The sequence below is a fragment of the Eriocheir sinensis genome, chromosome 48 (genome assembly GCF_024679095.1).
Source record: "Eriocheir sinensis breed Jianghai 21 chromosome 48, ASM2467909v1, whole genome shotgun sequence".
Lineage (NCBI taxonomy): Eukaryota > Metazoa > Arthropoda > Malacostraca > Decapoda > Varunidae > Eriocheir > Eriocheir sinensis.
In genome coordinates this window covers 3,921,305-3,937,860 of record NC_066556.1, presented here as the reverse complement: position 1 = coordinate 3,937,860, position 16,556 = coordinate 3,921,305, and the positions used below count along the sequence as shown (strand labels likewise).

Genomic DNA, 16,556 nt, shown 5'->3' with positions numbered 1-16,556 from the left:
TGGGTAGGAGTGGTCGGGTCGTGTTGGCGTTGAGTAATGGCGCGGGGCACTGGCGGTGACGGGTGACGTGCCCAAGAAATAATGAACAACAACAAAGAGACGTGGAAGAAATATATACTAGGTTACCCTACAAAAAAAAAGCCGACCTATGTTTTTCTTCGCATTTTCTGTCTTTTTTTTTCTTCTTTCCTGTCTTTCTTTTCGTCCTTTCTGTTGTTGTTTTTTTATCCCCATCTTCCTATCCATCTATGCTGTCCTTCCCTTCCTGTCTCTCTCACCTTCCTTTCATCCTTTTCTCTCTTTTAATTTCCCTTTAAATCCATGATCATTCCTCCTAATTCCTTCGTCCTTTCTTTTATTTTGCTCTCTGTGTTGCTCTCCTTCCTTTCTCCTTCTTTTCGTCCTTCCTTTTCGGTTCTCCTTCCTTCCCTCTTTCTATTCCGCAATGGTTTTCTCTTTATTCCTTTCACGTCTTCTCTTTACCTCCCTCTTTTTGTTCTTCCTCCTTTCCTACGTCCTCATTACTTCCTCCTTCCTTCCTTCCTTCCCTCTATCCCGTTTCCCTTCTGAATTACTTCCATTCCTCCTCCTTTTTCAGGCCATCAATTAATCTTCATACTTCTCCCTTTCCGCTCCCGCCCTTCTCTACTTCCTCACGTCACTTGCTCCTTATCTTTCTATCCTTTATCCTTTCTTCCCTCATTCGTCCTAGTTTCATCCTCTCATTCACGACCTTCTTCCTTTCTTTCTGTTTCCTTTCCTTTTCTCCTTTTTCAAACGTTCCTGTCGTCATTTCATTCCTAATATCATGTTTCTCTTACTTCCTTCCCTTGCTTCGTCTATTAGAGAAATAACGTAATAAAAAACACACGAAAACACGACCTTCTCTGCTTTCTTTCGTCTTTTTTTCTTTTATCTTTCTATCCTTTTTCCTTTTTTGGCCTCATTCACTCCAGTTCTCTTCCTCATCCACGGCCTTCTTTTCCTATCCTTTCCTTCTCTTTCCTTTCCTTTCCTTTTCTTACTTCTCTTTTCAAACCTCCCGCCGACATTTCAACCCTACTATTATGCTCCTCTTCCTTCCATCCCTTTCTCCTTTCCTTCCTTCGGCTCACAGTGAAACAACATGACATAAAAAAAAAAAAATTACCAACACTTTTGCCATACGTAACGAAGCATGCACGAATGCCATTATGAGGAAAACAACAACAATAACACTAACAACAACAGCAGCGCCCCCCCCCCCCTACATCATCATCAGAAGCACCACAATTGCTAAAAGTTAATGGACATGACTGCCATATACCATAATGCATTTTGTTTGTTGCCTGCAGTATTAACGGGAAGGGGGAGGGGGAGAGAGGGGAGAGGGAGAGGGGGGAGAGGGGGAAGCGTGTGTGTATATTTAAGTGGTAGTAGTAGTAGTAGTAGGAGTAGCAGTAGACGAAATAGAAGCAGTAGTAGAGCATAAATAGTAGTATTGATAGTAGTAGTAATAATTGTAGCAGTAATAATGTTCCTTCCGTAATAGTAGTAGTAGAAGTAGTAGTAGTAGTAGTATGTCCCTATTGTTGCTACTCGGCGCAGAGAAAAGGCGAGCCAAGTAACGCACAATGAACACACCGCCCGGAGCACACCCTCTCCGCCGCCGCTGTTGCACACTGGAGCCTTTTGTGGGTTGGTCGCTATTCTGGCAACACTGCATTCTTATCCTCTCCCCTACACCCGCCCCTACCAAGCCCACCGCCGCCACCACCAACCACTTACTGCCTCCTCTCTAACTGTTTTCCGTCTTTATATAAATTTGTTCATTATTTCTCTCTGTTATGTTTTTTTTTTAGGGGGGGAGTCGTGAATTATGGGACGTTGTTTATTTCTTTTTACGTAACTCGTTTTAAATGGCGTTGTTATCTGTCAGGGTAATGAATGAGTCACACACACACACACACACACACACACACATACACACACACACACACATCTGGCAACCATATAATTATTAAGCAACCAACACAAGACTTGATTCTTCTTCGGACTAAACACAATCTTTTAAAACCTCACCACACACACACACACGAACCTATCACGCACTACACCTAAAGAACCGGTACAAGACTCAGTTCTCGTTCCAATACTTCCTTAAAAAAAATATATAAAACAACTTGCTAAGGAGACAGGCCAAACACGCAGCACATCTTATACTACTGCGCCTCCCCGTCAAGCCAAGCCGACCAAGACCAGCTGGCAGACTAGTAGCGTGGCGCCGCGGCTCAACCTCTTCGAACCAGCTGCCCCGCCTTCCCCTCCTCAACGCTGCCCCTTCCCCGTCCTCCTCTCCCTCCTCCTCCTCCTCCTCCTCCCTCCCCATCCCGCCCACCACCATCACTTTTTCTGGCTCCAGCGATCGAGTCAACATTTACTTATTTGTGTGGCTGTGTGATGGCCTTCCTAGTGTTGGTATATATTGTTTTAGAAGGTAGTCTGTGTGTGTGTGTGTGTGTGTGTGTGTGTGTGTGTGTGTGTGTGTGTGTGAAGGACATATTGACAGTGGCCTCTCTACCCCGCCCCCCTCGCATACACACATACCAGTAGTAGTAGTAGTAGTAGTAGTAGTAGTAGTAGTAGTAGTAGTAGTAGTGGTAGAGGCACGTTCTTATTGTATTCCTCGTCTAACTTATTTCATTTTAAAGGAAGAAAAAAAATGGAGAGAGAGAGAGAGAGACTGACGCACAGACGAACGACTCTAGACTCGTCGGAGAAAAGTTAGATGGAAACGCGGGCATAAAACGCTTTTCTTCGCTCGCCCCGCCTCGCTTGTCTAGGATCGGACACGTCACGGAAGACACGCCGGGCACCTCCTCCTCCTCCTTCTCCTTTCTTCCTTCCTGCATTTAAACGCTCGTGTGACGCCCAGAGGAGTGAAGAAGAAAAATAAGAAATAGAAGAAGTAGAAGAAGAACAAGAACGTAAAGAGATATAAAAGAAGAGTCGTGAGGAAATGACAAGCGCAAGAAGAGAATGGAAAAGCTCAAAGAAGAAGCAGAAGCAGAAAAAAAGAAGAAAAAGAGGAAGAACAAGATTAACAAGAAGTAAAAGTAAAAGAAGCGTGCGAAAACGGAGAAGGGCGAGAAGAGAGAACGTAATAGCAACAGGGAAAGAGCGCAATAAAATACAATGCAGTGACGAATGGGGAGAATACAAGACAAATGGCCGTGTTATGTCCCTGCAATGCGTCCACCCACACCCTTCCCCTACACCCACACCCACACCCTTCCCCTACACCCACACTCACCTCTGCCACTCCACCCTTCCCTTTCACTCCTCCCAGTGGTTCATATTATTAAACGCACTATTGGACTCCTATTACGACTATTTTCCAAGCTCTGAGATGATTAAGCGGATTTTCTAGGGCGTTTTTTTCGTTCATGGTGCAGAGGTCGTGTAAATCTATCGCCGGAGAGTCGTGTAAGTCTATCACCGGAGAGGTCGTGTAAGTCTATCACCGGAGAGTCGTCTATCACCGGAGAGGTCGTGTAAGTCTATCACCGGAGAGTCGTGTAAAACTATCACCGGAGAGTCGTGTAAAACTATCACCACCAACACAAAACAGTCCATTGAAATCCCTGAAACTTCTACGAGAGGCTTTTCAAACGGGGGAACTGAGGCGCCCATACCTTTAACTATGCTGGCTTATATCCCAAAACCAAAGCCACTTGCTCTCCCTACCCACCGTTGCCAGAATATCGTACTCAGAGCATAGTGTTTACCGGTTTCTGACGCCTAACTATTGCCATGAAACATCAGGAATTAACTATTTTAACGATAAATATAAATTAATCTAGTTATTGGGGCCCAGGAGACAGATTTTGGGTCGGAAGTTGGTAAATTTAAGAGGCTGGGTACGACAATCTGGTATCGTTGTCCCTACCGTCTTGTCCCTCTCCGTCTCCCTGTTATAATATCCCCATTACCGCTTAACCCATTACCGTCTCTACCTTTATAATCACCCTTTGGAGGCCCATTAACACTCTCACCATCTTCCCTTTCTTCCTATTCCCCTTTGCTATCCCTATTTCTGCTCTGGACACCCCCTACCTCCTCCTCCTCGTCCTCAAACGCCTACGCCCAGCAGCTCACACGTGGAGGAGGAAATGGAAGAGGAAGAGAAAGTGCAAGATAGAGGAAGGGAGGAAAAGGCCAGGAGTGACACCCAGACGTAAATACACCCAGGAAAGCCCCGCTGTTTGGCACCTACACCTACACGAATACTTTAACACCTTACCTTTAAACTGAGAAACGTCCGGGGCAAACAAACACATAGTCAGACAGATAGATAGATAGATAGGAGCAGCAAGTAGCGGGCTTTTTTTTTCCATTATTGATTTCTTTTTTCTTTTACGCCCTTGCACTGTCTCTGCTGTAAAAAAAAAGATAGATAGATATAGATAGATAAAGATACAGAAAGAGCAAGATAAACAGATAGGTAGACAAGCTTACTCCACCTTACAATTCAACTATACAGGTAACACAGAAGAATGATTTAGCTAGTTATACATACAGGTAACGATAATAAAAGGGGGTAATAGAGGACAGGTGTGCAGGGTCATCTAGCCAATACAGGTGCGCTACGGCAGGTATATAGTTAACACCTTTACAGCCTACCCCGTGCCAGGTGTTAGCTATTTCCACCGTCACCCTCACTGGGCAGCACATGTGTTACGTCATCACCTGTCACCTCCACCACCACCACCACCACCACCTCCCTGCCCTCATCTAGCCCCCTTCAGTCCCTTCCTCAGTTCCCTCACGCCACGCCACGCTCGCCAACTTCCACCACGCTTCGCCCCACCAAGCCAAGCCACACCCTACCGCACTACATTTCCACGCGTCACACACACACACAGCGGCTAACTTACTCCCCGCGCCAGGCCACACCCCGCCACACTGTCTCACATCACCCTTACTCTGAGCCTAGCCACACCTAAGAGTATACCACGACAAGGGAACACCACACCACAGCAAGCCACAGTCCACCACATTGCCTTCTTTACTCTGAGCCTACTAGCCTAGCCACACCTATGCTAGACCATATAACTCCCTTTAAACCACACCACAACACAAGCCACACCTCACCACACTACCCCCCTCAAGTCACCTTTACTACAAGCTTTGCCACACCTTACTACACTATCTATCCCCCTTACAAGCCACACCATGACACAGCTACACTACTAACGCAACAACAAACCCACAAAGCTCTCCCCACGTCACCCCTCTCGACCCCTTAAAACGAGTAAGGGCGGGCGGTGATGAAGGTCCAGCGAATACGAGAGAGAGGAAAATAGGGAAAGTTAGAGTGCGAGATGAAAGGACATTAATAACGAAAGTAATAAAAGAAATATGCGCAAAAAAAGAGATGGACGAGAGTAATAAAGGAAGCACTGCAGGGAAGAGTCGAGGAGGGGAAGGAAGGAAGGAAGGAAGGAAAGAAGGAAGGAAGGAAGGAAGACATAACAAACAACGGGTGGAGATAAAATGTGCAAGGAGAGAAACTAGAGATTTTAAATATACTGAGAGAGAGAGAGAGAGAGAGAGAGAGAGAGAGAGAGAGAGAGAGAGAGAGAGAGAGAGAGAGAGAGAGACACACACACACACACACACACACACACACACACACACACACACACACACACACACACACACGGAAGGGGGTAGGTATATATGTTAAAGTCACGGTAATTATTTCCACCTCCATTTAAAGTCGGAGCGCCGGAAATAAAAGTGAAAGGAAGGAGTCTATTGGGCGGCGCACCTGTGACTCATTAGCGAAGACCCACTCAGGTGAAGGCCGTAATGAGGATGCCCCGACCCCCCCCACCCCCATTACCTGTCCCATGCTCTTCCTCAACCCTTTTCCCTACTCTAAAAATCCTCGTATTTCACTCATTCCCCTTCACTAATTTCCCCTTTCTTCATATGTTCCCTCCTTCCTTCCCCTTCCTCTTCCCTTGTTTCTTAATCTTTCTCTCTCTTCTACTTCCTATTTGTGTCTGCCTCTTATCCTCTTCCCTCTTTCCCTCCATGTCCCTTCTATATGTCTCTTACTTCTCACCTTTCCCCTTATTCCCATACCTTCTATCTCTCATCTATCCCTTATTTCCACCTTACACCTTGTCCATTATCCCTTCCTTGCTTTCTCTCCCTTTCCCTTCACCTATTCCCTGTTCTCTTGTTTCTTACCTCACCTCCTTCCTTACTTCCATCCTGCCTATCGCCCCTTGCCTATCCCTGTCCTTACCTGTCACCTATCCTCTGCTCCCCTACATCCTACCTTTCGCTTGTCCTCTATCCTAATCTTGTCCTCATGTCTCCCACCCTCGCCTGGTTTCTTATCTTATACTATCGCCCTACTCCCTGCCGCCCACCCATACAATCTCCCTATCTCCAATCTCTCCCTTGCCTCAGCCACTCCACCCTTCCCTTTCACATCTCCTCCCTATGTCCTAAAACCAATGCAAATCACCCTGTTCTCCCTATCGTCCTGTCCCTTTCTCTGTCTACCTGTTATAATATTCCTCACACCGCTTTGCCCATTATCGACCCCACCTTCGTTATCACCCTTTGTACCCGTATTAGCACTCCTTACCATCTTCACTATTGTTTCTGTCCATCATTACTATCCCTAATTCCGCTCTGGACACCCCTTTCCTCTTCTACCTTTCTTCTTCTTTTTGTTCTCTATCTGCTTATCTCTTAGCATTATCTACCTACCTATCCTCCTTCTCCCTTCCCGCCCTATTTTTTTTTTATATTCTGGATACCCTCTTCCCTCCTCCCTTCCTTTCGCCCACTTTCCTCTTCCCTTCTCTTTTCCGACATCCTCCGATATCTTCTATCCTCTCTCTGTCCCTTCCCTCCGTCTCCTTCCCTCACCCCTTTCCTTCCTCTCTTCTCCGATATTCCCTTCCTCACCCTCTTTCCCCATTCTCTATTCTTTTCTCTCATCCCCTTCCTCCCTCTTTTTATCCCGGTCACTCTTCCTTTCTGTACTCCACGCCATCCCCCCCCCCCTCTTTCCTAATTCTACCCCTCCCCCCCTCCCACTTCTTTCCTAATTCTGCCCCCCTCCCTCCCTCCCCCTCTTCGCCCGCTGACAATTAACTCGTTTTAACAGGAAGCTACAATGAAAAAAGTCCCTCGCCTCTTTTGTCAACACGCCGCGAATCTGAATGTGACTCACGTTAATGCGCTAATGAGAGAGAGCTTACTGGACGGCTTTAGTTAAGGGAGCGTTAAAAGCAAACGTGGTGTACAGCCGTTGCGAGCGTGCGTCTTGCTGCAACAACAACGACAACAACAACAACAGACCCACGAAAAAGTACCAATGAGGACAGGGATTATACTATGGCGAGAGGATGGTGGTGATGGTGGTGGTAATGAAGGTAGCAGAAGTGATGGTGGTGGTGATGGTGATTACTTACTGCTCCTGAATATCTCCTGGTGATGGTAGTAAATAGTGATGATGAGGGGGATGGTGGTGGTAGATGGGTAATGGTGATAGTCGTGATGATGGGGGTGGGAAAGAAGACAGTAGTGGTAAGGATAGTGGTGATGATGATGATGGTGATGGTGATGATGATGGTGATGGTGATAAAGCTAGTTACCTGCATCACACCTCAACGGCCTCAGCTTCACCATCTTTTGCTTACCTGAGGGAGAAAGAAAAAGAACAGGTGAGCAACATATAATAATAATAATAATAATAATAATAATAATAATAATAATAATAATAATAATAATAATAATAATAAAGATAACAATAACAACAACAACAATAGTAATAAAAGTAGTAACAGTATTAGTATTAGTAGTAGAAAAAGTAGTAGCTGAAATAATAATAATAATAATAATAACAACAACAACAAGGGTGTCTGTCAGAGAGCAAAAGATTTAATTAATCAAAACAAACAAAACAAAACTCAGGACGCAGCGCAAAATAAACAAGAGAAAACGGAGTGCAAAATCTCTTAATACAAACTAAAAGAAAAGAGAATAATCCACTAAAAGGAAAAAAATAATAACTTCGCAATATCAACAAAACACACACACACACACACACACACACACACACACACACACACACACACACACACACACACACACACACACACACGGACAAACACACAAGAACAAACAAACAGAGAGACGAGGGCGAGTTTATATATCACACGGATGCAAAGTAAAACAGAATTCAAAGTAAAATTCCTACACACAACGAAATTATTATAAACGAAGCAACGAATATATACACACAAACCCAGACAAGAAAATATGCAATTACAGTGTTAACGATATCTTGTGAGAGTGGATTCAAGAAGTGTGAAGAAAACGAGAAAATTGGATTATGATTAAGTCGGATTTCTTCACTCAACGAAACTATAAAAAAATACACACTACAAATAAGACAGGAGGGCAAAAAATAAAATACTCAAACAAAAGCAAACAGACTGGATGATCCTTGAGGAGACTGACTAAAGAAGGAAAAAAGCAAGACAATAAAATACTTGAAAATAAATCACAGAGAAAAAAAAAACAAGTACAACTGAATAAAACCAATCAACCAATCATGATAATATAACTTGTCTTCAACCTGTCTTTTTCCTGTCCCTTTCTCCCTATTCCCTACCCCATCACCCTCTCCCATCCCATCATCCCTGCCCATCAACACCCCTTTCCTGTCTGTTCCCTGTCTCTTACCTCCTAACCTGTCTCAACCTGCCCTCTTCCTGTCCTTTTCTCCCTGCTCCCTACCCCATCACCCTACCCCATCCCATCATCCCTGCCCATCACCACCCCTTTCCTGTCTGTCCCCTGTCTCTTAACCTCTATCTGTCCACTGCAAGCAAGCATACACAAACAAAAACAGCAAAAAAAACATAAAAGTCGAAGAGGTAAAAGAGGAGTAAATAAAACAATAAAGGACTGAGTACGATGATAAAACAGCAAAATGGCAAACAAACGAACGAATAAACAAACAGAGAAGCAAACAAGAGGACTATTACGAGGAGGAAAACGAGAGGAAAAAACGTACCTAATAACACAAAACATATACGAGAAAATAAAAAGAGGAAAAAGAAAAGAAAAGAGCAGACAAACAAACGAGTGAATGCTTGAGAGGATGAATGATTAAAGAGAAAAAAAAAGAAGATAACAAGAAGATTAAGATGAATGAGATAAGCGATAAAGCGAACAAATGATTAGCCAGACAACGGAAGCAGGAATTAACGTGGAGAGCGGCAGAGAAAAAAAATATATATAATGTGTAATGTTCTATTTTCGCTTTCGTTGTGCAAATAATTCCAACATTTCTATTATTTTATTTTTATTTTTGGCGCAGCGTGTTTATGGTAATTATTATGATGAACAAAGTGTAGTTAATTAGCTGTAGACGTAGAATCTCATTTGCATAATTATCACATTTTTTTTTCTCCAGTTTTCCTTTGAGTGTGTTTTATTTTCATTTCCATTTCTCTTACTTACATATGATTTTAGATTACTTTATATTACTATTAAGTTATTTTATTATATTTTTTTCAGTCTTCTCATTCTTCTTTTCTATGTATTCCTTATTCCTTTATTTCTTCAAGTTTTATTTTTTTATTTTCGATTTTATTTTTACAGCAAAGGAGACAGCTCAAGGACACAACAAAATAAAAATAAAATAATGAAAAAAAAGCCCGCTACTTGCTGCTCCTAAAAAGATTACAGAGTGCCTAAAGGAGAGGCGTCTGTCCGTCCATGTCCGTCTGAGTCTGCCTGTCTTTCCCTCTCCCTCTTCCCTCACGGCCACCCTCCCACACACAAAACAGTCCCATACCTCTGCGATCCTCCCCACGCCCATTCATTGACAGCAGGTAATTAGAACTTTGATGAACACACCGCCGCCCCGACACCTCAACTCCACCTCACCTGTAACGCACACCACCTTGACACGCTCTCACCTGGCGCACTACAGAGGGGGGATTGTCTACAGTGGGGAAGGAGGGTTGAAGGAGAGTGTGTGAGTTTGGAGGGGTGATGGAGCAGGAGGAGGAAGAATAGGAGGAGAAAGGTGAGTTACAGAAAAAGGAAAGGTTGTGTTTTAGATAAGAGAGAAAGGAAGATTGGAGAAAGAAGAGAAGAAAGAGGAGGAAGAAGAGAAAAAAACAAAGACAGAGAAGAACAAGAACACGAATAAGAACAATAACAATAACGAGAAAGAAGATAAGGAAGAAAAACATGAATAAGAATATGAAAAAAAAACAAGAAAAGGAAAATAAGAGGAAAAAGTAAGAGGAAGAGTCACCAGAAAAGGAAATCCTGCCTCAAATCAAGGGGAAAGGAAGACTCGAGGAAGAAGAGGAGGAAGAGGAAGAGGAGGAGGAGGAGGACGGGGACGAGGAGGAATTAATGGAAAGTGAAGGTCGCGAGGAGAAAAAAAAACTTACCTAATGGGGAGGAGAAAGTTTGGGTGGGGAGAAAAGGGAAATGATGAAGGCTAAGACGGAGGAGGAGGAGGAGGAGGAGGAGGAGGAGGAGGAGGAGGAGGAGGCTGAGGAGGAGGAAAGGAAGTGGAGGGAGGGAGGGAGGGAGGGAAAAAAGGGAAGTGAAGGGCTTGAGGAGAAAATGAAGTGGGACGCTGCAGGAGGAATAGTTCGAGGAAGAGACAGGGAACGAAAAAAAAAAAGAGAAAAAAAAAGGGAACGTGGAGGAGGAAACTGTAGATTGAAGGCAAGATAAGAAATTGACAGAAAAGCTTAGAGAAGGAGGAGGAGGAGGAGAAGGAGGGAGAGAATGAGGAGAAGGAGAGAAGGAGCCTGGAAGCAATTTGATGAGGAGGAAGAGGAGGAGAAGGAGGAGGAGGAGGAAACTAAAGACTGGAAGCAAAAGAAGAACAGGAAGAAAAAGCTTAAAGGAGGACGATGATGAGAAGGAGGATAAAGATGACGAAGAGGAGGAGGAGGAAGAGAAAGGAGAAAGAAGAGGTGTAGGAGGTGGAGGAAACTGGAAACTGGAAACTAAGGAAGAACTGAAAGAAAAAGCCAAGAGGAGGAGCAGAAGAACGATAAGAAGGAAAAAGAACAAGAGAAGGAGGAGGGAGAAGATAAGGAGGAGAAAGAGAAATGGGACAAGGAGAAGGAGGAGAATGATAAGGACGAAGAGAAGGAGGAGGGAGAAGATAAGGAGGAGAAAGAGAAATGGGACAAGGAGAAGGAGGAGAATGATAAGGACGAAGAGAAGGAGGAGGGAGAGAAGGAGAGAGGGAAGAGGAAAAAGAAAACTGAAAACTGGAAACAAAAGAGGAACTAGAAGATAAAAATAAAAACTAGCGAAGAAGAAAACGAAAAAGACTGAAGAAGGAAGGAAGATACACGAAAGATACAAGATGAAGAAGGGAAGGTATCTAACTAGGAGATGGGATGAAGGATTTACCATGCCGCACCTACCCCCTTCCCCCACCCCTCTACCCCCTCCCCCTGTCTGGAGTAAATATAGGCGGCCCCCCTCGAGACATTCATTATGCTACCGTGCTGCTGGGGAGGCAAAAAGGAACACCCCGCCGCTCCTCGAATATTAAATACCTAAGGACGACGCTGGGCGGGAAAGGAAATGAAGCTACCTGGAAGGGCGGAGGGAGGGAGGGAGAGAGGGTGAAGGGGGGAAGGAAGGGAGGGTAAGGTAGAAGAAAGGTACAAAGGGCGGAATTAAGAAAGGAAGGGAGGATGGAAGGGAGGATGGAAGGAAGGAAGGAAGGAAGGAAAGAAGAAGGGTGAGGGAGGGAAGGAAGGGAGGGCAAGGTAAAAGACAGGAACAAAGGGCGGAATTAAGAAAGGAAGGGAGGATGGAAGGGAGGAAGGAAGGAAGGAAGGATTACAAGAGAAGACTAGCAAAATGAATGAACGGAGACGAGGAAGGGAGATATGGAAGATAAGATAAAGAAATGAAGGAAAAGGAGAGAATCAAGGAAAGGAAAGGGAAGGAAACTGCAGTGAAGGGAGAAGGGATGGAAGACAAGATGCAGTAGATGATGTCGATGCAAGGGAGATAGGGAAAAGGTATTCAACTGGCAACCTACCCCCCCCCCCCCCCTCATTAACGACGCAAAAAGCAGAACACGAGGGAAGACGATACAAAACTACGCAATACAACAAAGACACCCCAACGAAAATAAGTATCATAAATATCATAATTCAAAGGGAAAAAAACGCGACGCGAAAAAGCACAGAACAGAAACAAGCAACACTCAAAACAACACACACACAAATAAATAAATAAATAAATATAAACATAACACAAAAAAACACAAAAAAAAACAATAAACAGAACACACAAAAAAACGAAAAAACAATAAACACCACTTAAAAAAACCTAAAAAAACATAGCAATAAAAAACAAACAACAAAAAACACAATAAACCTAACACTAAAAACACACTAAAAAACACACAAAAAAACGCAACCCAACCAATACCACACACACACACACACACACACACACACACACACACACACACACACACTATTCACACTGTCACCGGCTCAGGGGCGCGCCCTTAGAGAAGCTGGAGCCCCTACGTGACCTGGATATATAGTAAAGGGAAGGGGTGGAGGCGATCCGTGTATGTGTGTGTGTGTGTGTGTGTGTGTGTGTGTGTGTGTGTTTATGTGCGCTGTCAAAATAAATTAAGTGAGTAGGTCATGTACTCTCTTCTCTTATCACTTGTTATTATTATTATTATTATTATTATTATTATTATTATTATTATTTGTAGTAGTAGTAGTAGTAGTAGGTAGTAGTAGTAGTAGTAGTAGTAATGTTTTTGTTTATGTTGTATATTGCTGTCGCTGTTGTTGCTGTTGTTGTAATTGTTAATGCAATTGTAGTATATATTACAACAGCACGAGAAAAAAAATAGCAATGAGTAGCAACGATAACAATAACAGTAGTAATAATAATAATAATAATAATAATAATAATAATAATAATAATAATAATAATAATAAAAATAATAGTAATAATAGTAAAATCACGGTCCTCAATATCCTCCTCGTCCACTCCACTTAATCTACTTCTCGCCACCCTTAATTGCGTCTCCGTTATCGGGGCACTCCACTTGTTCCACTTCCCGCGACGCGAACACTTTGATGCGCTGTTCCCGGCTGCTAACACTTGACCCCAGCTGACCCCCGCGCCATCCCGGGCACACCCTTGACCGCGCAGGGGGACGAGGATACAGGAGGAGGAAGAGGAGGAGGAGGAGGAGGAGGAGGAGGAGGAGGAGGAGGAGGAGTTAATGGAAGTGGTGTGGTAGGGTAAAATGAGATGAGTTAAAGCAAATGAATGGAAATAAAATAAAATTAAAGAGAATGATGATAAGGAGGATTAGGATGAGGAGAAGTAAGAAGAAGAAGAAGAAGAAGAAGAAGAAGAAGAAGAAGAAGAAGAAGAAGAAGAAGAGTTGGGGAAAATGAGAGGAGGAAAGGCAAACGAATGGCAGTATAATAAGATGAAGGAAAATGAGGAAAAGAGGATCAGGAAGAGAAGAAGGAAGAGGAAGAGAACGAGGAATAAGAATGATTGCAAGAGAAGAGAATTAATGGAGGGGAATAGCAGGGGAAATGAGATGTGAGGAAGAGCAAATCAAAGGCAGTAAAATAAGATGGAAGGGAATGAAGAAAGAAGGATCAGGAGAATTAGGAAAAAGAGGAGGAGGAGGAAGGGTACATCATGGGAAGTGAGGGAAGAGTTGTGGGTGTATTGAACGGGTGCAGCGGGAGTAGGTCAGTAGGTGAGGGGGGCGGGGGAAGGGGGGGCGTGAGGGGGGACAATGGAGGTAGCAGAAGGGGAAAGGGGAGGGGAGGAGGTAAACGAAGGGGGGAAGGGGACGAAGCAAACCAGTGAAGGAAGAGTTAAGGGGGTTCACGCTGCCGCCGATGGGGAAAAGCGGTTTACGGGAAAATAAAATGTGTAAACAAAAAAGAAAACAAAAAACAATTCCAGGACACTAAAAGAAAAGAAAACACGAATCGAAAGAGAAACCAAAGACCAGAGAAAGAAAACATGAAAACGAGAGATCAACATAGCCAAATATGAACGGAAAATAAAGAAAAAACAGCTAAAAAATATAAAATGAAATAAAAACAAACAAAGAATCAAACCAATACAAAACCAAACATAGAATACAGGACAAAGGGACCACAGAGGAACCGCTCCCTACTCCCCCCCCCCCCTCCCTTCACCGCCCGCTCTCCCCCCTCTCCTTCGGCCTCCCCCTCCAGCATCCTTCGGCGTCCTTCCACCTGAGACACGCGCAGGAATCCGAGCGGCAGCGGGATGTCCCTTTATGTCCGAAACGGCGACCAAACGTGATTAGCTCTGTGTGTGTGTGTGTGTGTGTGTGTGTGTGGAGGGACGAGGAAGAGGACGAGGAGGAGGGAAGAGGAGGATGAAAAGGAGTGCGAGGAGGAGGAATAGTGTAAGGAAGGAAAACAAAAAAAGAATGGGAGGAAGAGAAGAAAGAGGAGAAAAATTACAAGCGTTAAAAGACGAGGAAGTAAAAGAGAGGGAAAAGGAAGAGTGATAGGAGGAGGAGGAGGAGGAGGAGGAGGAGTAGGAGGAGGAGGAGGAGAAGGTTATATAAATGAGATGACACAAAACAGACTGCAAGGACGATGAAGTTAGAGAACGGAATGAGAGAGAGAGAGAGAGAGAGAGAGAGAGAGAGAGAGAGAGAGAGAGAGAGAGAGAGAGAGAGAGAGAGAGAGAGAGGAGGGGGGTGGGGGAGGAGGGGAAGGGAGGAGGGGGATCATTAGAGATAAGCCTAATGAAAGAAAATGGTAGGAAGCAATAACGAAGAGAGAAGGAAGGAAGGAAGGAGGGAAGGAAGGAAGGAAGGAAAAAAGTAAAAGGAAGTAAGAAAAGAGGAACGGATGCTGCGAGGGAGGTAGGAGTGAGTGAGGAAGCCAGAGGAGGAGGAGGAAGAGGAGGAGGAGGAGGAGGAGGAGGAGGAGGGTCGAAGTGAGCACAGAGACCCACTCAGACCGTGACCAGGATGCCAGAAAGTAGGTCGGGAGAGGACAGAGAGAGAGAGAGAGAGAGAGAGAGAGAGAGAATGGGGGGGGGGGAGGAGGGAGAGAGTGCAACGATTGGATAATTGAACGAGAGAGAGAGAGAGAGAGAGAGAGAGAGAGAGAGAGAGAGAGAGAGAGAGAGAGAGAGAGAGAGAGAAAACAAAAAAAAAGTAATAACAGGAACGACACGCGATATGAATACGAAACGAAGAAGACCGACCGGTATGTGAGGAGGAGGCTAGGACGGAATACTAAGAGGAGGAGGAGGAGGAGGAGGAGGAGGAAGAGAGGAGGGGGAGGAACGCATGGGGAGGTTAAGGAAGTCATGGTGAGAGGAAGGGGGAATTGGGATTGGGGAAGAGGATGCAATGAGGAAGAAGAGAGGAAAAAGAGGAAGAGAGGTGGGGAGGGAGACGAAAGAGGTAGGAAGAGAGAGAAAGAGGAAGAGGAAGAGGAGAAAGCAGGAAGGAACATGACAAAGATAATCAATAACAGGAAGAAAAAACGAAAAAAAAAGGAAGATAAAAAGAGGAGGAGGAGGAAGTGGAGAGGAAAGAAAAGGCGTTTATGTTGAGGAGGAAGAAGACGAGGAGGAGGAGGAAGAAGAGGAAGAAGAAGGAAGAATGCCAGTGGAATGACAATGAGTATGAAAGGAGAGCAGAGGAAGGAAGGGAAGAGGAGAGTCAAGGTGGAGGAGGTGGATGGGAAGGAGGAGGAGGAGGTGGAGGAGGGAAGGAAAGGTGAGATGGGCAGAGCAGGTGTGGAGGAAGGTATTTAGTGGATCCTTAAGGACTCTGGCGGCGCAGGATCCTGATGGAGTCCTGAGCAGATGGGAAAACAAAGGAAGGGATAAGATGTTGATAGGAAGGGATTGGGCGAAGGGGTGGAGGGAATACGGAAGAGAGAGGGAAGGGGAGAGGGAAGATGAAAGAGGGAAGGAGGGAGAGGGAATCTGGCGTAGGGTTGGAACAGGATAAGGAATAGAGAAGGAAACAGAGAGGAGAGAGAGAGAGAGAAGGAAGAGCGAGGGAAGGAAAAAGAGAGAGGAAGAAAGAGAGAAACATTTTGAAACATTTGAAACATCTATTTATGAAGATGACATTTGAAAATCTACCTTATGAAAGAGATAGAAGGAAGGAGAGACAGGGAAAGAGAGAGAAGGAAAGAGAGAGAGGGGAGGTGAGAAAGCGAGAGAGGGAAAGCGAGAAGAGGGGAAGGAGACGAGAGAGAGAGAGAAGTGGACAGACGGAGTTACAGAAGGAAGGGAGATGCGGATGATTCTGATTGGGTTCTTAAAGAGATAGGAAAACAAAGGAAGGGAAGAGCAAGGGAGACGGCGAAGGGTTGAAAATTAATATGAAAGGCAAGAGAAAGAGAGAGGAAGGGAGAGGGAAAGAGAAGGATGAAAGAGAAAATAAGTTGCGGAAAGAAGAAAAAGAGAGAGGG

At 44.6% G+C, this 16,556-nt stretch overlaps 1 protein-coding gene across 2 annotated transcripts in view; it reads right to left on the bottom strand.

The window, feature by feature from the left end:
- LOC126981473 (protein split ends-like) overlaps positions 1 to 16,556 on the bottom strand; it is a 293,763-nt gene that overhangs the window by 103,228 nt on the left and 173,979 nt on the right. For both annotated transcript variants that reach the window (XM_050832543.1, XM_050832542.1), the window contains one exon: positions 7,665 to 7,709. In XM_050832543.1, the coding sequence (XP_050688500.1) occupies positions 7,665 to 7,709 (45 nt within the window). The remainder of the gene's footprint in view (positions 1 to 7,664; positions 7,710 to 16,556) is intronic.